This window comes from Pelobates fuscus, chromosome 8 (genome assembly GCF_036172605.1).
Source record: "Pelobates fuscus isolate aPelFus1 chromosome 8, aPelFus1.pri, whole genome shotgun sequence".
NCBI classification, from domain to species: Eukaryota; Metazoa; Chordata; class Amphibia; order Anura; family Pelobatidae; genus Pelobates; species Pelobates fuscus.
In genome coordinates, this window is record NC_086324.1 from 66,530,939 (window position 1) to 66,558,339 (window position 27,401).

Genomic DNA, 27,401 nt, shown 5'->3' on the forward strand with positions numbered 1-27,401 from the left:
CTGTGATGTCTACTTTATATAAATATACACGTTTGTGTGGCAATTTTGTTTTCTTTTATGGCTATTAAGCTTACAAGACAAACATACCAAATTCTAAAATCGCTCCATATTAAAAGTTTATTTTACTCCTTGTGCTTTGTGACCTGTAACTACCAAAAAAAACCCTGAAAATCACAGACTTTATATATTCTGTAAATCAGAACAACTAAATGAATTTATTTTTAATTACTTTCTTTAACCTGCACTAATTAGGCACACATTAATATTGCAAAAACTGTACAAAAAACACAAAATTTTTTGTTTTGCATTTTTCTGTATTTTTTTTACAGCATTTATATATATATATATATATATATATATATATATATATATATATATATATATATATATATATATATATATATGTGTGTGTGTGTTACATCAAATTAAAGCCCTTTCTGTCCTCTAAAAAACAGTATATAATATGCGTCGGTGCAATAAACGAGAGAGATGCAAATTGAAGTTGAACGCATACAGCAAGAAAATGCAAAAATTGCTTGTGTCATTAAGCGTAAGACAAGCTTCTGAAGCTGGGTCCTTAAGGGGTTAAGGGTGGGTGGGCTTGGTAAGTTATCCATCTAGCTATGCTCAAAATTTGGCAATTTTCCTCCACCATGAATATTGTTTATTGAGGGTTTTTACAGTACATTAAGTTAAAAAAAAAAATGCACAGAGCAGTACAAGGAGCAGGGCGTTCATAACACGTCACATATTAGTGCAAAAATTACAAATCTAAACAAAAAATATTTAAGATAACTTTCATTTTTTTCAATCACAGCCCTGCCATCTTACAGCCTGGCTCATGCTCTGACACTAAGCTCCGCCCACCAGCTGTCAGTCTCTGCCAGCGCCGCTCTCTATTGGTCCTCTGGTTGTGACTCCCCTTCTCACCTCCTGTACACAAAACCTGGCCCCGCCTGCCGTGTCTAGAAACCCAGCCTGCTGGCTCCCACGTGAAGTTCCTCTAGCGGCCTGTCTAACACAGGGAGTCATGGCGGAGTTAGGTAAGGATCTATACATCATTTTCTGTGCAGCATGTTTGCTTTACCTCACTGCATCCCAGTCATATTCCTGTTGCCTAGGGCAGACCCCTGGCTCCGTTGCCCTGCACAGTCCCCTACCCATCTGGGGCAGACCCCTGGCTCCTGTTGCACTGCACAGCCCCCTCACCCCCTGGGGCAGACCCCTGGCTCCTGTTGCACTGCACAGCCCCCTCACCCCCTGGGGCAGACCCCTGACTCCTGTTGCCCTGCACAGCCCCCCCACCCCCTGGGGCAGATCCCTGGCTCCTGTTGCCCTGCACAGCCCCCCACCCCCTGGGGCAGACCCCTGGCTCCTGTTGCCCTGCACAGGCCCCCCCCACCCCCTGGGGCAGACCCCTGGCTCCTGTTGCCCTGCACAGGCCCCCCACCCCCTGGGGCAGACCCCTGGCTCCTGTTGCTCTGCACAGGCCCCCCACCCCCTGGGGCAGACCCCTGGCTCCTGTTGCTCTGCACAGGCCCCCCACCCCCTGGGGCAGACCCCTGGCTCCTGTTGCCCTGCACAGGCCCCCCACCCCCTGGGGCAGACCCCTGGCTCCTGTTGCCCTGCACAGCCCCCCCACCCCCTGGGGCAGACCCCTGGCTCCTGTTGCCCTGCACAGCCCCCCCCACCCCCTGGGCAGACCCCTGGCTCCTGTTGCCCTGCACAGCCCCCCACCCCCTGGGGCAGACCCCTGGCTCCTGTTGCCCTGCACAGCCCCCCCCCCACCCCCTGGGGCAGACCCCTGGCTCCTGTTGCCCTGCACAGCCCCCCACCCCCTGGGGCAGACCCCTGGCTCCTGTTGCCCTGCACAGCCCCCCCACCCCCTGGGGCAGACCCCTGGCTCCTGTTGCCCTGCACAGCCCCCCCACCCCCTGGGGCAGACCCCTGGCTCCTGTTGCCCTGCACAGCCCCCCCACCCCCTGGGGCAGACCCCTGGCTCCTGTTGCCCTGCACAGCCCCCCCACCCCCTGGGGCAGACCCCTGGCTCCTGTTGCCCTGCACAGCCCCCCCACCCCCTGGGGCAGACCCCTGGCTCCTGTTGCCCTGCACAGCCCCCCCCCCCACCCCCTGGGGCAGACCCCTGGCTCCTGTTGCCCTGCACAGCCCCCCCCCCCCACCCCCTGGGGCAGACCCCTGGCTCCTGTTGCCCTGCACAGCCCCCCCCCCCAATCCCCTGGGGCAGACCCCTGGCTCCTGTTGCCCTGCACAGCCCCCCCCACCCCCTGGGGCAGACCCCTGGCTCCTGTTGCCCTGCACAGCCCCCCACCCCCTGGGGCAGACCCCTGGCTCCTGTTGCCCTGCACAGCCCCCCACCCCCCCACCCCCTGGGGCAGACCCCTGGCTCCTGTTGGCCTGCACAGCCCCCCCACCCCCTGGGGCAGACCCCTGGCTCCTGTTGCCCTGCACAGCCCCCCACCCCCTGGGGCAGACCCCTGGCTCCTGTTGCCCTGCACAGCCTCCCCCCCCCAATCCCCTGGGGCAGACCCCTGGCTCCTGTTGCCCTGCACAGCCCCCCCACCCCCTGGGGCAGACCCCTGGCTCCTGTTGCCCTGCACAGCCCCCCACCCCCTGGGGCAGACCCCTGGCTCCTGTTGCCCTGCACAGCCCCCCACCCCCTGGGGCAGACCCCTGGCTCCTGTTGCCCTGCACAGCCCCCCACCCCCTGGGGCAGACCCCTGGCTCCTGTTGCCCTGCACAGCCCCCCACCCCCTGGGGCAGACCCCTGGCTCCTGTTGCCCTGCACAGCCCCCCACCCCCTGGGGCAGACCCCTGGCTCCTGTTGCCCTGCACAGCCCCCCCACCCCACCCCCTGGGGCAGACCCCTGGCTCCTGTTGCCCTGCACAGCCCCCCCACCCCACCCCCTGGGGCAGACCCCTGGCTCCTGTTGCCCTGCACAGCCCCCCCACCCCACCCCCTGGGGCAGACCCCTGGCTCCTGTTGCCCTGCACAGCCCCCCCACCCCACCCCCTGGGGCAGACCCCTGGCTCCTGTTGCCCTGCACAGCCCCCCCACCCCACCCCCTGGGGCAGACCCCTGGCTCCTGTTGCCCTGCACAGCCCCCCCCACCCCCTGGGGCAGACCCCTGGCTCCTGTTGCCCTGCACAGCCCCCCACCCCCTGGGGCAGACCCCTGGCTCCTGTTGCCCTGCACAGCCCCCCACCCCCTGGGGCAGACCCCTGGCTCCTGTTGGCCTGCACAGCCCCCCCACCCCCTGGGGCAGACCCCTGGCTCCTGTTGCCCTGCACAGCCCCCCCCCCCCCCAATCCCCTGGGGCAGACCCCTGGCTCCTGTTGCCCTGCACAGCCCCCCCCCCCCCCCCCAATCCCCAATCCCCTGGGGCAGACCCCTGGCTCCTGTTGCCCTGCACAGCCCCCCCCACCCCCTGGGGCAGACCCCTGGCTCCTGTTGCCCTGCACAGCCCCCCACCCCCTGGGGCAGACCCCTGGCTCCTGTTGCCCTGCACAGCCCCCCCACCCCCTGGGGCAGACCCCTGGCTCCTGTTGCCCTGCACAGCCCCCCCACCCCCTGGGGCAGACCCCTGGCTCCTGTTGCCCTGCACAGCCCCCCCACCCCCTGGGGCAGACCCCTGGCTCCTGTTGCCCTGCACAGCCCCCCCACCCCACCCCCTGGGGCAGACCCCTGGCTCCTGTTGCCCTGCACAGCCTCCCCCACCCTCCCCCTGGGGCAGACCCCTGGCTCCTGTTGCCCTGCACAGCCTCCCCCACCCACCCCCTGGGGCAGACCCCTGGCTCCTGTTGCCCTGCACAGCCTCCCCCACCCCCTGGGGCAGACCCCTGGCTCCTGTTGCCCTGCACAGCCTCCCCCACCCCCTGGGGCAGACCCCTGGCTCCTGTTGCCCTGCACAGCCTCCCCCACCCCCTGGGGCAGACCCCTGGCTCCTGTTGCCCTGCACAGTCTCCCCCTTGCTCTATTGCAAATTCTAAAAAAATCCACTTCTTTCCTGTATGTAAAATCGTATGTGCTTCTTGCAATGACATTTGTGATAATATTCTGTTCTAGCCTGTGTGGAATGCCACTTCCTCCTTACACGCTCCTCTAGGCAAATGGAAACAAATCAAATAATTATAGGCACATGCCTTTTAATTGAATTATATCAGGCGACCATGACCGGATACAGCAAATCATGTGATGACTGATTGCATCTTGGTGTCAGCAGAGGACAATGGGAAGACCCTGAAACACCACATCCACTCATGTTCATTATGGTGGTTCCGGTGCAATTCGGGAGTCTTCAGTTTATTATTCTTATTATTTTTCGCAGTTGGGTGGAGTCAACTTATTCTGCAGCACTTATAACAATACAGGAAAAATTGGGAAATTTTAATAATGAGACTATTACAAAAATGTTACAAGTACAATAGATTGATGAGGACCCAGCTCAAATGAGTTTTTAAGGTCTAGAGCAGGGGTGCCCAAAAGGTTGATCTCAAGATTTTTGTAAAACTACAACTCCCACTTAGAATGCTTTAGAACGTCAACGCATCATGGGTGCTGTAGTTCTACAAAATCTGGGGCTCTACCTTTTGGGCACTTCTGGTCTAGAGGATGATCATTACAATTAGCTCACTGGCTGTGGTGGTTAAAAATTGGGAGTAGAGCTCAGTTTGAAGGAACAGTCAGCTGGGTTTAATGGTGATTGAATTTGGCCCCAATTTATTAGTGACTCGTCAGAGACAGCCAAAGTATATTAAATATACCATTTACATCTTAATTAAAATCTTATGTTTAATTCTGAAAATGCATCTCTATTTTATATATTTTTTTTTTTATTAATTTCCAAATATTTGCATGGTTTTTTTTTGTTTTGTTTTTTATTGCTAATTGTATATGTACATTATATTTACAAATAACACACACGTTTTTAAACTCTGATATTGATGCTTTTTTGTAACAGCTCTCTTCAGTGTTTCTGATAAATCTGGGCTTGTTGAGTTTGCACAGCGCTTGAGTGCCATTGGTCTGTCACTGGTCGCCTCCGGTGGTACTGCAAAATGCCTGCGTGATTCAGGACTTACTGTCAGGTATGAACAAGAGGAATGGTTTATCATTTCAAAAATATATCCCATAGCGTAAATAAAAAGAAAACAGATGTTGAATTGTGTATCCCTATTAGGTCAGATCTGGTTCATAAATGATTTCTCCTTAATAAATTATCTCAAATAATTTTTAGCTTTGCTTTAGGGCTTGACAAATCCAGGTTATCCTGTATACCAGCACAGTTTTGATGGTTTGCTCTTGTAACTTCTTATAGCCATGCTGAGTTAATCTCTTCCTCTCCCTGTGGCTATAAGAAGTTACAAGAACAAACCATCAAAATTGACTGTGCTGGTATACAGGATAACCTGTAAAAATGTGAGCACTCACTGAATTCAAAAATCAATATTATGTGTTGTAAGAAAAAAATGAACTGAATGCTATCTTGATAAAGACAGGTCGAAACGTTGATAGATATATATATATATATATTTTTTTATTTTTTTTTGTGCAACACATTATACTATTTTGATTTTGGAATCCAGGGAGTGCTCTTATTGTGTAGACTGTAAACTCTACAGCTTAAAGGAACCCTCCAAGCACCATAACTTCCGTAGTCAGCTGTAGTGTTTATGGTGCCAGCTGTGTTCTGACACCATCCCAAAGTAGCCAAACCAATCTAGGATCTATGTTGTGCTTGCCACCACCTTATGGAAGCTCATGCGAGTGTTAAGGTAAAATCAGTGCTCACATCCAAACAATGTAAAGGTGCTATTCACAAAATACCAGATTTTGTCCGAATGGAGAATATCTGGTGAAAATAACAGAATGCCAACCACATTGGCAATTCTCATGCCGCCTTGGCATCCTCCAACCCAAGACAGATTTATTGTCTCCCATGTGAGCTTTTTAAAATTTGCTTGGTAGATTGGAACATAAGAATATACAATCTATTCTATAGGAATAAAAACACAAATAGTATAACACCAGAAAAGAGAGGGTAATTACTGCACTTACAAAGTTACAATTGATTGTAGGCACGTAGAAAGCATTTAGCGTATATGACCTTATTTTCTTTTCTCTCATTCAGTGCATAGATGGAAAGGAAAAGAGACCAGCACATAGTGTAACAATATAAACCTTTTTAAACAGTTTTATATGCCTACAATCAATTGTAACTTTTGTAAGTGCAATAATTACCCTCTCTTTTCTGGTGTTATACAGTTTTATACTATTTGCATTCTTTTATTCATATAGATTGTATATTTTTATGGAAGATAAGAGGAATCTTCTTACAATCTACTACTAAAACCAAAGGGTAAATTACCAATTTTATGTTGTAAACCTTGTTATATAGTATATTTTCTTGCATTATCTTTCAACATCACTAGGTGAACCTAAAGATTATTATTTTTGTGTGTTCCACCATTTGAACTCTGCCACTTTGTTTCAGAGATGTATCTGAGCTTACAGGATTCCCTGAGATGTTGGGTGGGCGTGTGAAGACTCTGCACCCAGCAGTTCATGCAGGTAAGACCATTTATTTCATTTCTTATTTCTTTTTATAGATTTTGGCCTCAAGTCATGTGTTGTTGTGTTTTTTTTTTTTTTTGCCTGCTCAAATACTTGGTTTACAAAGTATTCTACCATAAGCCTGCTTGCTTGGCCATGCCCCCTCAAATCAGAGAGACGTCCTTATCAAATGTATGAACGCAGCTCAAACGCTTCTGAGGCAGCATTGTCTTATGAATAACCTCCAATAAGAGCTTCTGAATTCTCATCTACAGGATTATCCATTAAAGTGATTCAAGGTGAATTTGAACTTCAGACCAAAGAAGCCAAACTGAATCATGGCTGACTTAGAGAATATTAACATTTTGGTTACGTTAACCTTGAATTTGAAATTTACTTAGAATTTTCACTTTAGTGAATGACCCTACTAATCTCACATGGTTATCAACTAAAGTGAGAATTTTGGGGAATTCAAAGAAAATGTCAAACTTAAAAGTGAATTTTCCAAGTAAACTATGCTTTCAGTTTGGCTACTCTGGCACAAAATTTGTAATTCACTTTAAATTCTCAAATATTTTCACTTCAGTAAATAATCCTGAATTTATTGGATTTAGAACCAATTGAGTTAACAAAACAAATCCAGAAAAACGCATATCAAAGTTATAAATTGATTTGCATGTCAATAAGTGAAAAGGGTATTTATTTAACCCCTTCAATTTAGTACTTGGTGGCAAAACCCTTGTTGGCAATCAGAGGTCAGACATTTCTTCTAGTTGGCCACCAGGTTTGTACACATCTCAAGAGGGATTTTGTCTCACTCTTCTTTGCAGATCCTCTCCAAGTCATTAAGGTTTTGAGGCAAAAGTTTGGCAAAACTTTTTCCATTAAATCTTTATTTTATGTTGGTACTTTTAAGATCAATAAACTGGTTTCCTGTATAATGTTGGGCACTGATGCCCAAAAAATGCTCAGTCACTTTGTTAGGGTTGTGTTTGGCTTAATAGGAGGAGCAGATCAGCAGAGAGTTTAAATTAGCCAGTACCCTACTGTTCAACCCTTACAGTGCTAGAAAGGCAGGAAGCCTATATACATTCAAGGGCAGAAAAAAAAAATCACATCTGACCCTGCAGGGGGTGATTTCCCAAGAGTACGGATGCATAGCTGTGCGTGAACTGTGCCTGACACTGTACAGCAAGCATGCGGCCCACAATGGGTATCTTTGCGGCCCAGGGATGAAATGGGTTACCAGAGTGTTGGAGGGCTGGTTTGTGTTGAAGCCCTCTCACAGGCCGTTGCCGACCGTGTGCTCCTGGGACACGTTGGCAGCTGCAAGAGCACAAAGCACTCTTCCACGCTGGCTGCCTGATATGCACATCCAGGGTACGGAATCATATCTGGCGACGGCGCTACGCTGTGCATTGTGGCTGGCTGCGTGCAGAGCAGGCTTACCACTCCCCCTTCCCTGCTGCTCTCAGTGCCAGAGGAGTGTGTGGCTTGCTTGAGACGATAGTGCAGGGCTAGACTAGAAGTCCGCTTAAGATGGGGAAGAGGGGCTTCCTGTAGTATAGTGTATCAAATTGGGGGTGGGGGAAGGGCAGGGCAGTGTGTTAAATTAGAGTGGGGGTATTGTATTAGATTGGGCAGCATAATGTGTAACTTGAAGTGAAGCCTTTGAGTAAAAAAAGTCTCTGTCTCTCTCGTTTTGTGTTGGGCTTTTTTAAGCTCTAGAGTTGTTGAGATATTTGAAGAAGCAATGAGATGCCAATTCCCATTTCTTGGTCATCATGTGACTCCTCACACTTGTCAAACCCTTTCTCAGCACTAAATTGTAGTGAATTCAAAACAAAAAAACTGCAATCTGTGATTATAACTTAGTGATCAAATCTTTCAAAATAATCTTTTTGCCTTAAAGGGACACTCTAGTCACCTGGACAACTTTAGCTTAATGAAGCAGTTTTGCTGTATAAAACATGCCCCTGCAGCCTCACTGCTCAATCCTCTGCCATTTAGGAGTTAAATCCCTTTGTTTATGAACCCTAGTCACACCTCCCTGCATGTGACTTGCACAGCCTTCCATAAACACTTCCTGTAAAGAGAGCCCTATTTAGGCTTTCTTTATTGCAAGTTCTGTTTAATTAAGACTTTCTTATCCCCCTGCTATGTTAAAGGGACACTCCAGGCACCCAGACCACTTCTGCTCATTGGAGTGGTCTGGGTGCCAACTCCCACTACTCCTAACCCTACAAGTGTAATTATTGCAGTTTATTATAAACTGCAATAATTACCTTGCAGGGTTAACTCCACCTCTAGTGGCTGTCTACTAGACAGCCACTAGAGGTCACTTCCTGGTTTGTAGCAAGGATTTTCCTTGCTAGAGTGTTGCTGGACGTCCTCTCGCTGTGTGAGGACCTCCAGCGTCACTCAAATCCCCATAGGAAAGCATTGAAATTAGTTGTCAATGCTTTCCTTTGGGGAGTGCTAATGCGCATGCGCGGAATTGCTGCGCATGCGCATTAGGTCTCCTCGGCCGGTGGGACCCTCCAGTGCCAGGAAAACAGATTGTCTTCCAGGCACTGGAGTTTCCCTTTAATAGCTTGCTAGACCCTGCAATAGCCTCCTGTATGTGATTAAAGTTCAATTTAGAGATTGAGATAAAATTATTTAAGGTAAATTACCGTATATACTCGAGTATAAGCCGAGTTTTTCAGCACATTTTTTGTGCTGAAAAACCCCAACTCGGCTTATACTCGAGTCAGAGTCTGTATTATGGCAATTTGCATTGCCATAATACAGACTGGGGGGAGATGGGTGCTGGCAGAGCTGTACTTACCTTTCCTGCAGCTCCTGTCAGCTCTCTCATCCTCCGCGCCGTCCATTCAGCACCTCGGTCAGCTCCCAGTGTAAGTCTTGCGAGAGCCGCGGCTCTCGCGAGACTTACACTGGGAGCTGACAGAGGGAGCTGCACAGACCGCGCGGAGGAGGAGGGAGCTGACAGGAGCTGCAGGAAATGTAAGTACAGCTCTGCCAGCACCCCTCTCCCCCCACTGAACTACCAATGACACTGGACCACCAGGGAAGGAGCCCCCCTCCCTGGCCAGCTAGCAAGCAGGGAGGGGGGACGAAAAAAAAAAGATAATAAAAAAAAAATAATAATAATAATTAAATAAATAATAATAATAAAAAAATAATATAAAAAAAATAATAATTAATATATCAAATGCCCACCCCCACCAACACACACTGCATCACACACTGCATCACACACTCACACTTCATTCATATACACACACTGCACGCACTCGCACTCACACTGCACGCACTCGCACTCACACTGCACGCACTCGCACTCGCACTCACACTGCACGCACTCGCACTCACACTGCACGCACTCGCACTCACACTGCACGCACTCGCACTCACACTGCACGCACTCGCACGCACACTGCACTCGCACTCACACTGCACTCGCACTCACACTGCACTCGCACTCGCATTCACACTGCACTCGCACTCGCGCACACACACTGCACTCGCACTCGCGCACACACACTGCACTCGCACACACACTGCACTCGCACTCGCACACACACTGCACTCGCACTCGCACACACACTGCACTCGCACTCGCACACACACTGCACTCGCACTCGCACACACACTGCACTCGCACTCGCACACACACTGCACTCGCACTCGCACACACACTGCACTCGCACTCGCACACACACTGCACTCGCACTCGCACACACACTGCACTCGCACTCGCACACACACTGCACTCGCACTCGCACACACACTGCACTCGCACTCGCACACACACACACACACTGCACTCATTATATACACACACTGGAAATAAATATTCAATTAATATATACGCACACACACTGCACTCATACACACACACACACTGCACTCATACACACACACACACACACACACACACACACACACACACACACACTGCACTCATACACACACACTGCACTCATACACACACACACACACACACACACACACTGCACTCGCACTCGTCCGCGCACTGCACTCGTCCGCACACTGTAAATAAATATTCAATTAATATAATTTTTTTAGGATCTAATTTTATTTAGAAATTTACCAGTAGCTGCTGCATTTCCCACCCTAGTCTTATACTCGAGTCAATACGTTTTCCCAGTTTTTTTGGGGTAAAATTAGGGGCCTTGGCTTATATTCGGGTCGGCTTATACTCGAGTATATACGGTACATCTGTTTGAAAGTGAAACCAGTTTTTTTTTTTTCTCTCCATGCAGGCTCTGTCAATCATGGCTAGGGCTGCATAAACAGAAACAAAGTGATTTAACTCCTAAATGACAGTGAATTGAGCAGTGAAATTGCAGGGGAATTATCTATACACTAAAACTGCTTCATTAAGCTAAAGTAATTTAGGTGACTATAGTGTCCCTTTATCTTGCAATCTTGTTTTGTAAGTCACTATTTTATATTTTTGTGTATAAATTCCTATGACAGAATGAATGCATGGGCCAGCAATATCACGATAAAAAAAAAAAAAAAGCATGTGTACAATGTATCTGGAGATACAAAGTGATGGAACTTGAGATTTCAAAAAAAAATAATTATAATTCTGAACTGTGGCAGCTTCGCTTCAACAACCAAGTGTTTGCCTTATCTTCTCCTTCTTTCTGTGTTGTAAGTGTTCCAATATTCTTACAGTTTTGGTAATTCTAAATTTATTGCAGAAATTTATCCTTTTTTCTCTTTGTTCAGGGATCCTTGCGAGAAGCAGCACTGAAGACCAGGCTGACCTCACCAGGCTGGGTTTCAGCCATGTAAGGTATTGAAAGAATTTGGTTAATTTAGTTGGAAGGGTGATGGCATGCTGTTTTATTGCCTCAACTTTTAATGCGCAGTAGCCAAGTTCAGAAGGGGTGTGTGTGTGCTTGCTTTCTGCGTTGACTGACAAATTGTAACGGCACCCCCAGGCATAAAAGGGTTAAACTGCCGCTTAGAAGATCTTCCCCCTTCCAGAGATACAGGCACACCTACTGCAGAACACCAAACTCCTGAACTGAATACCAGGGAATGCTCCAAACTCCCGAACTGCATACAAAATAGCACTCCAAACTCCCGAACTGGAACCTCACGAATAGCTGCTAGCAGACGAATAGGAAAAGCACCCAAGCAGCTTACATTCCTAGCAATCCGTCTCTATCCGTATACAGTAAGTCCCCCTTCCCCCCCCCAAGAACGAGACAAAGCAGGGTTAAGCAGTGGTCTGGTTTAATGTGGGCTACCTGCCCGGTATTTTTGCAGGTCTTCCACCTGGTGCACACTCCCCTAGTGGACCAGATGGAAGACTGGGACACAAATGGTAAAATGACCAATCACAGGCATACAGGGTTAAAACACTCCCACAGTACATTACAATCCCTCCCCTCTGTTCTGGAGATAATTGGGAAGTAATTAAATTATCTCCAAGGACAGAGGCAAAACTCCATTGAGCACATGTTAGTAAAAAGACACACAAAAATATACAATGTTGCAAATAATTAATAAAACATATACATTCTACCTATCCCCAGATAGCTTAGATCTGAGCGCACATTATTTACCGAATTGCACTCAGATCACATACATACAGTTCAATCGCCATGGAGCCAAAGTCTTTCCCATAGTCTTTCGATATGCGAATAGGCTCCATGGCATGGCTATCTGGGGTGATGCTGTTCATACGGTTAAACTACCGAATGAACAGGCATTCGGTTAAATGACCGAATGCAGAAGCAAGGAGGCTGACTGCTCAGCGGTGTTCGCGGAAATAAGTGTCCGTTTCCAGTTCCATAGTTTGGGCGCTTAACACCGCTGGCCGTTCGGGACTTTAAAACGAACAAAGGCCACCCAGCATTCGTCAATTAAGCTGCGGTTAACCACAGCTTCTGGGAGGTCAATTGATGGCACACTCCAGCTCCCAGGTGGTCCAGTCATTCGTGCGTTTGTTCGGTACATTGAATTTACCGAACACCTTGGCAGAAAGGCACCAACAAGATTTTCTGCAGGGGAAAATATGTTTAACATGGGGCCATAGTCCAGAGGCAACAGGCGGGCAACCAGGCTCCTCCAATGCAATGTGGCAAGATTGGTCTCATCACACAAATCATATCCATCTTGTACACCTGCTAGCGGCTGAAATTAGATTTATTTGCTTACAAACCATCAGTAGGCAGATTTAATTAAACCATGTGATTTAATCCTCTTAGACCACTCAACACATTAACACAGCCTTAAACAATTCATAATTGGGTTAATACACATCTTGGTGCCCCTGCCCACCAATTTGTAGTTTAAATTTAGAAAAAGGAAAAAAGTACAGTGACACTTTTTTAATCCCAAGATTTTGGTAGCAATTCCGTTAGTACAATGTGTATTTAAAATGTTAATCTCTATAAAGAAACGCCTGTTCATGTTGTTCATGACGACTGTACAATAAGGAGAATTCTCATCTATCATGTGCTGTAACTAAAACTTTATTTTTGTGTACATATTTCTTCCAGGGTTGTAGTTTGCAATCTATACCCATTTGTGAAGACTGTGTCTGCACCTGGTGTCACATTGGAGGAAGCTGTAGAACAGATTGATATTGGTAAATATATTTGTCACTTTAGGTTATTGTACATTATTATTTTTGGCATTTAGAATGCCAACTTATTCAGCAATATTATAAGGACATTTTAACAAAAAATTAGACAAATTCAAAATGTTAGAGGAACAATAGGTTGAGGACTAGAGTCAACAAGCTTTCGGACTGGAAAGAATATCCTCCTGCCAGTGGGTCTTTAACCCTTTAAGACTGGAGGGTGTACTATTACGCCCTATTTTAAGCGTCTCTAAACGCCGCCGGGCGTAATAGTACGTCCTCCGTTTTTTTTTTAACTTACCCGGTCGCTGGCGATCGTGGTTGGGAGAACTCCAAGGGAGCCCCCCGCGGCACGTCCGTCCTCCTGGGGGCCCCCCCGGTCATGTGAGAGTGAGGTCCTTGCGAGAATTAACCCTCAGGGGTTAAAAAAAAAAAATCAGATCATAGTAAAATGTAATCCCTGCCAATTGATCACTGTAGTCAGTGATCAATTGGCAGGGAAGGGGTTCATTTTTTTTATTAAAATTGGTAAAGGGGGGGTGGGATTTTAATGTAACTTTATTTTTTTTTCAACAGGGGGCAGGATCACTGATGATCCGTCTCCCTGCACTTCACAGTGAACCCGGAAGTGCAGGGAGGCGGAAGGTAAGTATACACAGCACATGTGCTCGCTCTGACATGCTGTCAGAGCGGGCACATGTGCTGGGACAGCCCGATCCGGTGCTCCCGGTCTGCCTCTAATACAGAGGCAGACCGGAGCACCATTAACCCCGCGATTGCGGCGATCTGGGCTTAATTTTAACGGGTGACAGACGAGGTCTGTCACTCGTCGTTAAGGCAATCCCCTGAGTGACGGACCTCGTCCGTTACTCGTCGTTAAGGGGTTAACACTGGTGTAACTCAATGGGACTTGTTTGCTGTAAACCAAATTCAACGTTTTAGACAACTTGCTGCTTTGGGAAAAGTCTACTGCTTTGCTCTAGTTACAGAAATTGGCTATTTTTAGCTTGAATTTTTAAGTTTGCTGTATTGTGAATATACCCAAAGATCTTCAAATGGTGTCCAGATGTGATATATATATATATATATATATATATATATATATATATATATATATATATATATATATATATATATTGAAAAGTGGAAAAGATCTGTGTGGATGTAAAGCAACACATGACTTTGCTACTTTACATATTTTGCAAAGACCCCAATTGCTCTGCATGCAATGGCCATGGGGTGCAGGGAAAGGTGTGTTTTACTTACCTGAACCTGTTCTTTGTCTGCTGCCATCCTCATCTAAGGGGTCCTCTTAAGCGCCTGGTGCTTCATCTGTCATGAGTCTACACCAGTGTGGTTCTCTTGCGCATGTGCCAGAGTACAACACTGAGGTTTAGGGAGCATCCCACAGGATCCTTCATAGATAAAGCCTTTTTCATGGTAACAGCTAGGTGAAATGACAACCAGATGGTGGCAGTTCTTCTGCTGACTAGTTTTGTCTGGCGTAGGGAATATAAGTGAAGTAAACTAGTACCTGTTTTGTCTTCATATAGCTTTTGTCTGAATATTTTATTTAAAACATTTTCCTTAACAAATATTTTTTTTTTTTTATTTATTACCCACATTAAAGAGGTCAAGATGCTGTATGTGTTCTGTTCGTAAAAATTAAATCACTATATATTTAAAATTTATCTCCCGTGTGTTTTTTTTTTTTTTTTTATTTATTTATTTTTTATTTAATTTATTTACTGAACATATTGGAACTGAAAGAACTGTATGGTAAATGGAAACCATTGATTTTAAACTAAACTCCACACCTCAAAGCTAGTGGATTTTTGTGTTGGGACATCAGATGGCAGATTAGGAAAATCGTATGGTTCTGAATGACAGGAAGAGGTGCAGTGCTTCATGTTGGTGTTGTCACTACTGGTGATGATGGGATGATTCCGCTAAATACCACTTTCCACAGCAACTGGCCTTCGTAAAAACGTCACTAAACCTAATACACTAACATTTTATTTTTGCTCATTTATGGATGTCATATATATATATATATATATCTTTTAGTTTATAACCTGGCAATCTAATTCAGGAGACCCTTGGGTAGGGTAATATGACTAGTAATCTCATGAACATACACTAAGCTGAAACTCTATCCAACAATTAAAAAGTATAGGGGTGTGTGTATACCTCTTAATACTAACGGTCACCATGTAGCGTTAGAGAATGTGTGGCTCCTGACTTTCTTCATCTGCGCCTTTTTTTTTTTTTTCTTCTCCTGCAGGTGGTGTCACTCTGTTGCGTGCAGCTGCCAAGAACCATTCTCGCGTCACGGTTCTGTGTGACCCCAGTGACTACGATAGTGTGGCTGGTGAAATGGAGAAATCTGAAAACAAAGACACAACTCTTGAGAATCGCTGCCAGCTGGCTCTGAAGGTTTGTGTCTTCACTAGTTAAATGATTACACTCAGCCCGTGTAGTGTGACAATAGGATACTGGTGATCTTTTGGAATAAAGGAATTATTGACCCACTGACAATCATGCATTTGGCACAAATATTGATCTTTATAAAAGTACACTAGAAGGTAAAATGTCATGTTTGGTGCATTTTAAACTCGAACTGGTCATCTATACCATGCATCAGGGCTTGAGAAATTTATTCGGAACCTAGGAGCCATTTTTTTTTAAAAAAGTGTTTTTCATTTTTCAACGACAAAAATATAATTTGTAAAGGGACACTAGTCACCAGAACCACTACAACTTAATGTAGTGGTCCTGGTGTCTAAATCCTGTCCCTGTAGGGTTTTGAATGTGACCACTGCCTTTGCAGAGAATAAGCAGTGTATACATTGCTGTCTTGTGCAACAATGTGGAGCATCTATGTTCACCTACTCTGCATGGAGGCGCTGTTGTTCTTTAGAGATGCATTGAGTCAATGTATCTATGCTGTTGATAGGCACATGCGCAGTAGCCTCACAATGCTTTCCAATGGATTTCCTCTACGCTCCCTCGGTCTGACAAACACTCGGGTGCCAGGATGAAATTCTTTGTCGCTATGACAACCTGGTGCCTTGGATTTGGCAAGCTCTGCCATGCATGAACAATCTCATTTTTTTAATGTATAAATTGTGAATTGCACCTGTGAATTTTATTTTGTAGAGCAGTGTTTGGTATATCTGTTTTAAGTAAGCAATGATACATGCAGTTGTAATCTGATGTAGGCATAACGTTTTGCTGTCACTTGTGGGGATCTTCTACTAAAATGGCACAGACAGGCCCACTGATGGCTTGGATTAAAAAAAAAAAAAAAATACAAAATTAAAATAACTTTATATATTTGGATATATATAAAGAACATAGCGCGCGTCCGCCCATATCTGACGCAGCAAAGGTACTGGTTCATGCTGTTGTTCTCTCTCGCCTTGACTATTGCAATCCCCTTCTCACCGGTCATACATGTTCCCAGCTTGCATCGCTGCAATCTATAATGAATGCGGCTGCGAGGCTTATTTTCCTGTCTGGTCGCACCTCCCACGCCTCCGCTCTGTCAGTCCCTGCATTGGCTTCCAGTTAGATATAGGGCCCAATTCAAAATTCTGGCGCTTGCTTACAAATCCCTACAGAATGCTGCTCCAACATACCTATCCTCCCTCATACACAAGTATGTCCCGTCGAGACCCCTGCGCTCAGCCCAAGACCTACACCTATCCTCTGCCCGGATCCCGACCTCTGATGCTCGCCTTCAAGACTTCTTCAGGGCTGCACCTCCTCTGTGGAGCTCCCTTCCCTCCTCAATCAGACTTTCACCCAGCCTCCACTCCTTCAAAAAATATCTCTGAAAACTCACTTCTTCATTAAAGTGTATCAATTACACTGTCAGCAGGTTTCTCATCCCCCACCCCATGACTCCTTTCCTGCAACTGTCAAAAATGACATACCAAGCACTCAATAAACCCTTCTCTAACAACTATTTTATTCCCCTACTTTAACCCTTTGTGTCACTATACCCCACTCCCTCTAGCATGTAAGCTCATCGAGCAGGGCCCTCAACCCCCTCTGTTCCTGTACGTCCAGTTGTCTGATCTCAATTATGTGTCTGTTAGTCCACCCATTGTACAGCGCTACGGAATTTGTTGGCGCTATATAAATAATCAAATAATAATTTGGATGCTCTTAATCATATGTTCGATAAGTAAGCTGCTTGAGTGCATTTAAGTGATACTGTGGGGTGCTATCTACACTGATCTGAAATTTGTATTTTAAATTTATTGACTATTGCAATGAGCACTGACTGTTGTAAACCCCAGACATTAACAAGTAAATCAGGAACCCAGTTGCAAGCGACCTCTTGGTCTGTGGAAGATCCTACAAGACCTTGGGATCCTCTATATATAATTCTGCACTTGCGGCATAGGCATCTATATGAAGTATAATACTTGTCCCCTTCAGCCGTGACTAGTTGCTGCTACACACTGCTGTTTCTATTTTGCCAAAAAATGTACATGAGACGAAGTGGTTTCCCATTTTTGTCTCATTTAGATCTATATAGGTATCTCTAAATATCAAGTTGTGCAAATGTCTTGTATATTAATTGGACTTTAAAATAACTATTGTTATGTTACAGGATGTTGCTTACATAGTGGAATAACAAGTTTTTATTTTTAATGTTGGTAATGTTAATATAATCTTCTATTTTCGGTGTAAGCCATTTCTGTGGAGAGTGAAGTCTATTTGATTTTTATTTTATATATTTTATTCCTCTCCCCATGTTCCTCCACAGGCTTTTACTCATACAGCTCAATATGACGATGCCATCTCTGATTACTTCCGAAAGCAATATGGTAAAGGGTTGTCTCAGCTCCCTCTCCGTTATGGGATAAACCCCCATCAAGTCCCTGCTCAGGTCTACACCCGAGAGTCACATTTACCGTTTACAGGTGTGTAAGATTGCTCAATGCACAGCCCTGAATTATATGTTTCTGAATTCAAACTTACAATATTTTCTATGGACATTTTTGAACTTTACAGTAACTAGTAAGGATTAATGAGGAATCCTAAAACATTTGATAGAGTTGGGATTCGAACATGAGTTTTGTGTTTTTTTGTTTTTTTTTAATTATTTTTTTTCTTGGGTGATGAAGTCCAACTAGAGCAACCAAAATCTTAGCGGCTGTGTTTGTACTTTGTTCCATCACTGCATTCTTCCAGACTCTGGCTTGTATTTAACAAAACTTGCCCCACTCAAATTTATTTCATTTAATTATGTTGTAGAACTCTTACCACAGAATATCTGTGTATGTAATACCAGTGGACATTATAATGCATTCACAGTGTCCTCTGCATCTTGAACACTATGCAAACCTGAATGTCTAAGTTTTGGTGAAATCAAGCTGTGCATGCAGTCAACAGAACTATATAGCTAGGACATTTATATTCAGGTCTATATTGTGCTTTGACTGCAACTGGAGTTCCATTACTTACACTAATTTTGTGCGACAGTGGCTCTGTGACAAAAGTGGCACAATCTGGGTTAGACAGTCACAATGTGATGGTCCTTTAGATTTACAATTTAGCCTTAGCTGCTGTGAAGATCAAATTAAAATGCTTGCCATATGTAAGTAAAATGTTTGTTTCCACTTAATCTGGCTCTCTTTGCAGTGTTGAATGGATCCCCTGGTTTCATTAACCTCTGCGATGCACTAAATGCCTGGCAACTGGTGAAGGAATTGAAAAATGCCCTGGGGCTACCTGCAGCAACGTCTTTTAAGCATGTTAGTCCTGCAGGTAAAGATATCACTGGAGTGGGATGGAGGTGAAGTCTATTTGTTGTATTCTGTATCTTTCCCTTCCCTTCCGCCCCCTCCCACAAATGTGCTTGTGATTAACTGAGCAATTCACTAAAGTGAGAATTCAAAGTGGATTTGAAATTTTCAGTCTAATCTCTAATTCTATGTATACAGTTCAGTAATTGTGCCTGTTAGACTGTGTACCCAATGGATTATTGCCTTTATGTATTTAAGCGAAGGACAAACTACCATAACAAGAGGACATAGTCTTAAATTAGAGGGATAAAGGTTTAAAAATATCAGGTAGTATTACTTTACTGAGAGGGTGGTGGATTCATGGAATAGCCTTCCAGCTGAAGTGGTAGTGGTTAACACAGTGAGGGAGTTTAAGCATGCATGGGATAGGCATAAGGCTATCCTAACTATAAGATAAGGCCAGGGACTAATGAAAGTATGAAAAAAAAAAATTGGGCAGACTAGATGGGCTGAATGGCTCTTATCTGCCGTCACATTCTATGTTTCTAAGTGCCGGTACGGAGTGTGACTGCAGGTGTTTTTTTTTGTTTTGTTTTTTCCCTCTTTCTTCCAATAGGTGCTGCTGTTGGAGTTACCTTGACAGAGGAGGAGGCTCAAGTCTGCATGGTGCAGGACCTCTACGCATCGCTTACCCCTTTGGCAACAGCATATGCCAGAGCTAGAGGTATTGACACTTTTACAATGAAACATCAATGGTTGCTGTATTATACTGTGCATTGCTAGCTATATATTATTGCCATTTATATAGTGCCAGCAGATTCCGTAGCGCTTTACAATATTATGAGAGGGGGGATTGAACTATAAATAGGACAATTACAAGAAAACTTACAGGAACGATGGGTTGAAGAGGACCCTGCTCAAACAAGCTTACAATCTATAGGAGGTGGAGTATAAAACACATTTAGGACAGGAAATGGCAATCCAATAAGGTGGGAGTGAAGCAGAGCTGGAGGAGAGGGTAAAGTGCTGCCCTTTAGGAGAGAGCAAGAGACAGGTATGTGAAGTAGAGGTTACTCTGGGAGGCCATAAGCTTTCCTAAAGAGATGAGTTTTAAGGCTTTTCTTAAACGATTGAAGACTAGGGGAGAGTCTGATGGCGGTACGCAGGCTATACCATAGGAAGGGAGCTGCCCGCGAAAAGTCCTGCAAGTGTGAATTGGCCGTACCGGTTCCAGCAGTGGACAGGAGACTGTCACGGGCAGAGCAGAGAGACCGAGAAGGGGCATACCTATGGATCTGTGAAGAGATCTGAGGGGCTAAAAATTTTCATTGCTTTATTGGTATGGCTTGGCACTTTGATTTGACTCCTATAGGATACAGGAAGCCAACGTAAGGACTGACTAGAGAGGAAAACCAGTCTGGCGGCAGCATTAATTACAGACTGTAGCGGGGCAATATGGCTTTTGGGAAGACCAATTAGGAGAGGGGTGAATGCGGGCTATGTTTTTAAGATGGAATCTACAGGATTTTGCAACATACTGGATGTGAGGCCAGAATGGAGTATGACGCAAAGACCTTGTGCTTGCAAGGATGGACTTATGTGGATACCACTAACATGAGGGGAGGATCAGTATTAGGAGGAGGAAAGACCAGGAGCTCAGTTTTAGAGAGATTGAGTTTCAGAAATCGGGAGGACTTCCAGTAAGAGATGGAAGAATGGCAAGCAGTGACACTATGCAAATTGGCAGGGGAGAGGTCCGGGGAGGAGAGAGAGATATATATATCATCAGCGTACAGGTGGTAGTGGAATCCAAATGAGGTAATAAGTTTGCCAAGAGAGGCAGTATAAAGAGATGATGGAAGGGGACCAAGGACAGCGCTTTGGGACTCCAACCAAGACAGGATGTGGGGAGAAGGTATCATTAGAAAAGTAGATGCTGAATGAGCGAGATGAGAGGAAAACCACGAGAGGAGAGAGTCACAGAGACCGAGTGATTGAAGAGTTTGAAGAAGGAGAGCATGATCAACGGTGTCAAAGGTAGCAGAGCGGTCAAGAAGAATTAATATAGAGTAGTGACCTTTGGATTTGACTGTGATTAGGTAGTTGGTAACTTTGATAACAGTAGTCTCAGGAGAGTGGAGAGGGCGGAAGCCAGATTGAAGAGGGTCAAGGAGAGTTGAAAGTGGACATACAGGTAAAGACAAGTCTTTCCAGAAGCTTTTGAGGAAAAAGCATTAGGGATATGGGACGATAGTTAGAGGGGGAGGATGGGTCAAGAGATTTTTTTTTTTTTTTTTTTTTTTTTAAGGATGGGTACTACCGTGGCATGTTTAAGGTTAGTAGGAACAATGCCAGAAGTGAGAGAGCAGTTGGAGATGTGTTAAGGATGGCACAAGATAAGGGGCAAGAGATCGGATAAGGTGAGATGGGACAGAATCGAGCGGGCAAATGGTGGGACGAGAGGAAAGGAGAAGCACAGCCACCTCTTGATCAGTAGGCAGGGAGAAAGTCTGAAGGGAAGGAAAGGCATGATCTACGTGTGGTTGAGAAAGAGGGGTAATGTGGGGAGAATTATTTCCTTAGCTGTTCAATCTCGTCTGTAAAGTAGCATGCAAAGCTATCAGCTGTAAAGTTAGTTTGGGGGGTGGCCACAGCAGGGCAGAGAAGGGAATTAAAGGTGTCAAAGAGACGTCTGGGATTGCGGGAGCATGAACTAATGAAAGAGGAAGGGTGTGACTGTTTGGTGAGGGCAAGAGCTGCACTGTATGAACATAGTATGAATCTATAATGGAGAAAGTCTGCTTGGGTGCGAGACTTCCTCCAAGAGCATTCAACACAACGGGAGCATCTTTGCCAGTAGCGTGTTGATTTAGAATGCCACAGTTGGGGGCGTGTCCTCCTTGAGGTGCATGTTTAGAGTGTGGCTGCACTGTTCAAGTGTTATATGTGGAGATTGCCAGTGAGGGACAGGAGAGAGAGAGAAGTAATGGATAGCAGTTGTGAATTATTATCAACTGACAGCTGCTGGAGGTCAGTAGAATTAAGGTTCTTCCTGAGTTGAGGAGGGTTAGGCTGAGGTTGTTGGGTGAGGGGGTACTCGAGAGCAAACAGTAAGAGGTGGTGATCAGAGAGAGGGAATTGTGTTGCAGAAATTCAGTGCTGTACATGCAACTGAAAATGAGGTTGAGGGTGAGGGGAACTGGGGGGGGGGGGGGGGGGGAGAAACCCTACACCACATTTACATTCAGAGTGTCCTGGGTTGTGGGTAAGTTGAAGACCACCAAACGACAAAGATGCAGGGGTAGCAGTGTCAGAGGGGGAGAGCCATGTTTCTGTTAAGGCTAGTAAATCTAGGGAATGAGAGATGAAGAGGTTGTGGACAGCAGTGAATTTTGTAATATTGCAAACAGAGGGTGCATTCCAGAGGGCAGTATTGAAGGAGGATTTAGAGGAAGAGTAACATGAGATTGGTGTGGTTCCTTGAGTTAGTACGTGGTGGGTTTGCTGAGATGGGACCGGGGTTTGGAGAGAGATCACCAGCTACTAGGAGCAGGAGGATAGACAGGAAGTGAAGGTGGTAGTAGGATTTGAAAGTTTTGTAGGAGGGTATGTATGTAGAGGATTTGGGAGCAGTTAGAGATATGCTGGAAAGGTATATGTAGAGTGCATGGGATGAATAGGGAGGGGAGTAAAGTGGAAGTAATGAAGATGGTGTTGCCAGGGACAGGTTTTTAGGAATAAGAGAAGTTGGCGTGAAAGTGGAAAATAGAAGGGAGAACATTATTTAGAGAAAATGTGTTTTGTTATATAGATATGAAGTGTGTGTATATTTCAGGTGAAGAGAGGTTTAGTGACTTAATTGTGTTGTGAAAATCAGCTGATCTGCACTATCTAGAAGTATGGTAATGACAGTGGGGTGGTGCGGGGAGGGTGGGCAGCCTTCCAGAGATGATACCTCTGTTTAGGCTTATCTGCAGTGCTTGGTTGCTTGGGAGTACTGGGTGTTGCTAATATATAATAATTCCAGGTGCTGACAGGATGTCCTCTTTTGGTGATTTTATTGCGCTTTCGGATGTGTGTGATGTCATTACAGCGAAAATAATCTCCCGAGAGGTAGGTACCTTGTGTCAGGGGTTTCTGTATTTTGTTTGTGGTTTACGTCATTCACAACTCCTCCAAATAGAAAATGAATAACTTTATATTGGCAAGTTAGTAATATGACTTGCATTCTAATTGCGAATTCAGGAGGCTTGTGTTTGTATGTCCCATCTTCTTGCTGACACTTGCCTTTCTGGCTCAGGTTAAGGTTAAAGATACATTATAGTGTTATATATATAAAACATGTGAAGTAAAAGAGCCCACCTTTTGAACCACTTTGGAACCATTCAGCATGCAATCTTCATCTTTGTTAACCTGTATAATGGTTCGGTTTTAATGTGTGTATGGTTTTCAATCAGGTCTCAGACGGTATTGTGGCTCCTGGCTATGATGAGGAAGCTCTCAAAATTTTGTCCAAAAAAAAGAATGGGAGTTACTGTGTCCTTCAGGTAAGGGAGCTCTTTACTTTCAGCCGAGGATGTTTTTATTATGTGGAAACCGCTAAATCTTATACATTGACCTAGAGACCATTTCATAAATAAGAGGTGACAAAATTACACTCAATCAAAAACAAGTGGAATATTGGAAAGAATTATGAAAAGAAACTAACTAGTAGAGCCACATTAGATGCACACAAAAGTGGGGGGTAACCCCAAATAGAAAATGAAAAGAGCAAGAAATTATGTATCTAATGTATGGTGTAGAGTATATACATCCAGGGGATATCAAGATGGCCAACGGCAACCCTGCTAAATAGACCAATTGTTGTCAAGTAAGCAAAAATAATAAAGTTTTATTAAATATAACTCAATACTAAAGAAACCCCAATAAGTGCTATTAAATGAACACCTAAAGACTGTGAATTAAAAATCTGGTGCAAGATCAGTAATTGATAGATGCAGACCAATATAGGCAGCAAGTTACTATCAGTAGTGGCAAATGGGTAGTAATGTCAGACTAGAGGGAAGAGCACCGAGCTAGTGGTTTAATGGTTGATTTACACAGTCTGTCTCATCAGATGTCAGTGGTTTGCTGCAATAAATCCTCTAAAGACCGGCAGCATTAATCCCTTGATAAGTTGTTGTTATGATAAATATCGACATCAGACCGGAGAGGAATAAAATAGTTCCTAAACTCGCATTTGAGACAGTCGGAGATAATAGCTTAAATGAATATCACCGGCGTTTGCCTGTGAATAGCTATACCGACTGTTGCATAGAGAGAAACTGTCGGTAATGTTTACAGTAGAACACTAGTCTAATGACTTAGTAATTTGTTAAGTAGTCTGTCTTAATTACATAGCAGTGTGGTATTTTGTACACTCTGTGAAGCCTCCATTTTCCTTCCTAAAATCCGTATAGCCTGTAACTGCCTGCAAACAGCTGAACTAACAGTTACAAAGAAAGGGAAGGAAACTGTTACTTTCAGTGATACATAGTAGGTAATATTTGAACAGACGTACAGAGCGCTAGATAAATGTACCCAGCATCTGCCAGCAGTGAAGAACTGATAGTTTGGTAAACGATGTGAAACTAGACGATACAAGGGGAGGGGGACGAGGGAACAAATATAAGTAGGGTCTCGGTAGACAGGGCTATAAAGTGTCCATAGAAGGTAACACACTGTGTGTTGGCAAATTGCAAAATCTATCGACCCTCGTAATAATGAGTCCCGTGCCTTCAAGGGCACCTAATGCCAGCCCCCCAAGTATCTATCCTGGAACCAGGCAAAACGAAAATAAAATAAAAAATTCCTAGGCTACAAATAAGTTAAATCAAGCAGCGCGGTCGCCGATCTGTGCACTACACCATGGATCCAAAAGTGCAGTGCACCCTAATCCTCTGACGCGCGCGTTTCGCTACTCCTAGCTCGTCAGAGAGGAAACGATTGGTGCATTAGCACCGAGTTTAAAAATGCAACGAAATCACTTGATTGGTCCGATCAGGGCAGTTCCTGATTGGTTGTCCACATATGACGTAACGGAGATTGTGAACGGAAGACGAAAAGGACCTTTATGTGGGTTCATTAACCCTTGGTGACCGGGTTTAAATTCCCATGTTTCGTAAGGGGATAGAGCTAGATTGCTGGAACAATATTATTCATAACGGCACATTAAGTATTGTGTTGTTTAGACCCAAATCACAGGGTCCAAACAGATTTTAAGGCAGTCTATTGGGATGAAAACTCCGTTCTTATTAAAGAGGTTCTTTATCAAGAAGAGAAAGTCTTGTTAGATATTGAAGACGCACCATAGATAGGATCATGTTAGACAAATTTCAAATAGGACCTGTTGGATCTAGGGACCACATAATAAAAGCTCAGATTGATACTAGACCAGATTATTAAGTCTAGTTGTAGGTACACATAGTCGAAATGAAATGGTCACCTTAAGTGATCAATGGGATGGATGAAATATTAATGTTGCACTAATATATAATTGGAAAGAATTAACTTTATTGGTCTGTAATGACGCAGATAAAAAAAAAAAATTGTGTATAATCTTTTCACTATTCTAGATGGACCCTGCGTTTGAACCGGTTGGGCCAGAAGTCCGTAGCATCTTTGGCTTACAGCTGGAGCAGAAGAGGAATGATGCAGTTATCGATAAGTCTTTGTTTAATAACGTGGTGACCTCCAGAAAAGAGGTATGGTGCCAAGAGTGTACTGAGAGCAATGCCAACTTCATACCATAACAATCATCTGAACTCTCCATAAATTGCGTGTTGTTCTCTAATTGCTATTATTTTTACTTGTATAGGTCCCAGAATCCGCAATTAGAGATCTGATTGTAGCTACAATTGCGCTGAAGTACACCCAATCTAATTCTGTCTGTTATGCAAAGGATGGCCAGGTGAGAAGGCAGGAAATGTATATTATATAATATGTAAGTAAAAAAAGGTTTATTTCCTCCAAATAATGTAATGAAACTGCATTTTATAGTCTTAATAAAACACGTTTTACATAAAACCGTGAAATTTTGGGAAGGAGAATTGTCCATGGCCATAAAATGCAATGTTTAAGCTCACTACTATATTCTAGAATAGTTCTCTACAAAGTGGCATTCATATTTTTAGCTCTAATTGCAAACCTCTATAGACCTGTTTTGCTATTTTTCACATATTTAAGCGCACATATGTTGGTTAAAAGGGATTTCCTGATGGTTTTTGTATTTTATTTTTTTTCCTCTCACTACTTTAACTGTTAGGTGATAGGCATGGGCGCAGGGCAGCAGTCCCGTATACACTGCACAAGGTTAGCTGGGGACAAAGCTGATAACTGGTGGTTGCGACATCACCCACGTGTCCTAAGCATGAAGTTCAAGACTGGAGTGAAGAGGGCAGAGATCTCGAATGCAATTGATCAGTATGTGAGCGGAACCCTGGAGCAGGTGAGAAAAAGGATATTGGTGAATGTGTGTATAGTTCATTGGCAAATAGATCTGTTATCTTCCATTGCTTCTTACATGTGTTTTAGTATTTATAAACTATAGTTCCTTGTTTCTTTTTTTTTTTTCTAATACAGTCTTGTAGATAAATCCTAGAGTGCTCATATTTTTAAAGCTAATGCTATGCTTTGACTAATAAATACCTATTTGGAATGTCTATTTTCTGTACATTTTGTATAATGCATGTTTTCTGCCACCAGGAGGAGCTGGTGCAGTGGCAGGCTCTGTTTGAGCATCCACCAGAACTGCTGACTGGAGATGAGAAAAAGCAATGGATCTCTACATTAAATGGGGTCTGCCTCAGTTCAGACGCCTTCTTCCCATTCAGAGATAATGTGGAACGAGCAAAAAAGGTTGGTTCTGTGTATGATGCGTGAATCATCATAAGCATTATCCTTACCTAGCAGACCAAACATGACCTTCTTATAAAATGTATATTTTCATTCAGTGGCATATATAATCTCCTATAGCATTATAACATTTCAGTATAACCAAAAATAAAAGCTGGTTAATTTATGTATACTACCATGGAAACATGAGTCACTTTAAGCACCATAACCACTATGTTCCACTATACATAAAGTGTATTGCTTTTTAGAAAAAAGTTTATTTTTGTAGACTTTGTACCAAACAAATTCATAGTTTTGCTGTAATTAAGCCACTGGAATTGTAAGTATCTCACATTATTTACTTTCTGTTACAGAGTGGGGTTCAATTCATCGCTTCGCCAGCAGGTTCTGCAGCTGACAAGATCGTAATTGATGCTTGTGACGAGTTGGGCATTGTTCTAGCACACACAAATCTCCGTCTGTTCCACCACTAACCTTTTGAAATGTTTGGGGTTTTTTTGTCCAGTACTTGCTAATGAAAATCCTTTGTACAGTTGCAATT

The 27,401-nt window shown here is 44.4% G+C and overlaps 1 protein-coding gene across 1 annotated transcript; it reads left to right on the forward strand.

The window, feature by feature from the left end:
• The first annotated feature begins 894 nt into the window (after positions 1–894).
• Positions 895–27,401, forward strand: ATIC (5-aminoimidazole-4-carboxamide ribonucleotide formyltransferase/IMP cyclohydrolase). The gene is made up of 16 exons (XM_063428724.1): positions 895–1,043; positions 4,980–5,106; positions 6,513–6,589; positions 11,339–11,405; positions 13,123–13,211; positions 15,490–15,641; positions 17,986–18,142; positions 18,864–18,989; positions 19,584–19,691; positions 22,995–23,080; positions 23,425–23,514; positions 25,582–25,710; positions 25,824–25,916; positions 26,271–26,453; positions 26,711–26,863; positions 27,214–27,401. The coding sequence occupies exons 1-16, from the start codon at positions 1,031–1,033 to the stop codon at positions 27,331–27,333; spliced, it is 1,770 nt and encodes a 589-aa protein (XP_063284794.1). The 5' UTR covers positions 895–1,030; the 3' UTR covers positions 27,334–27,401.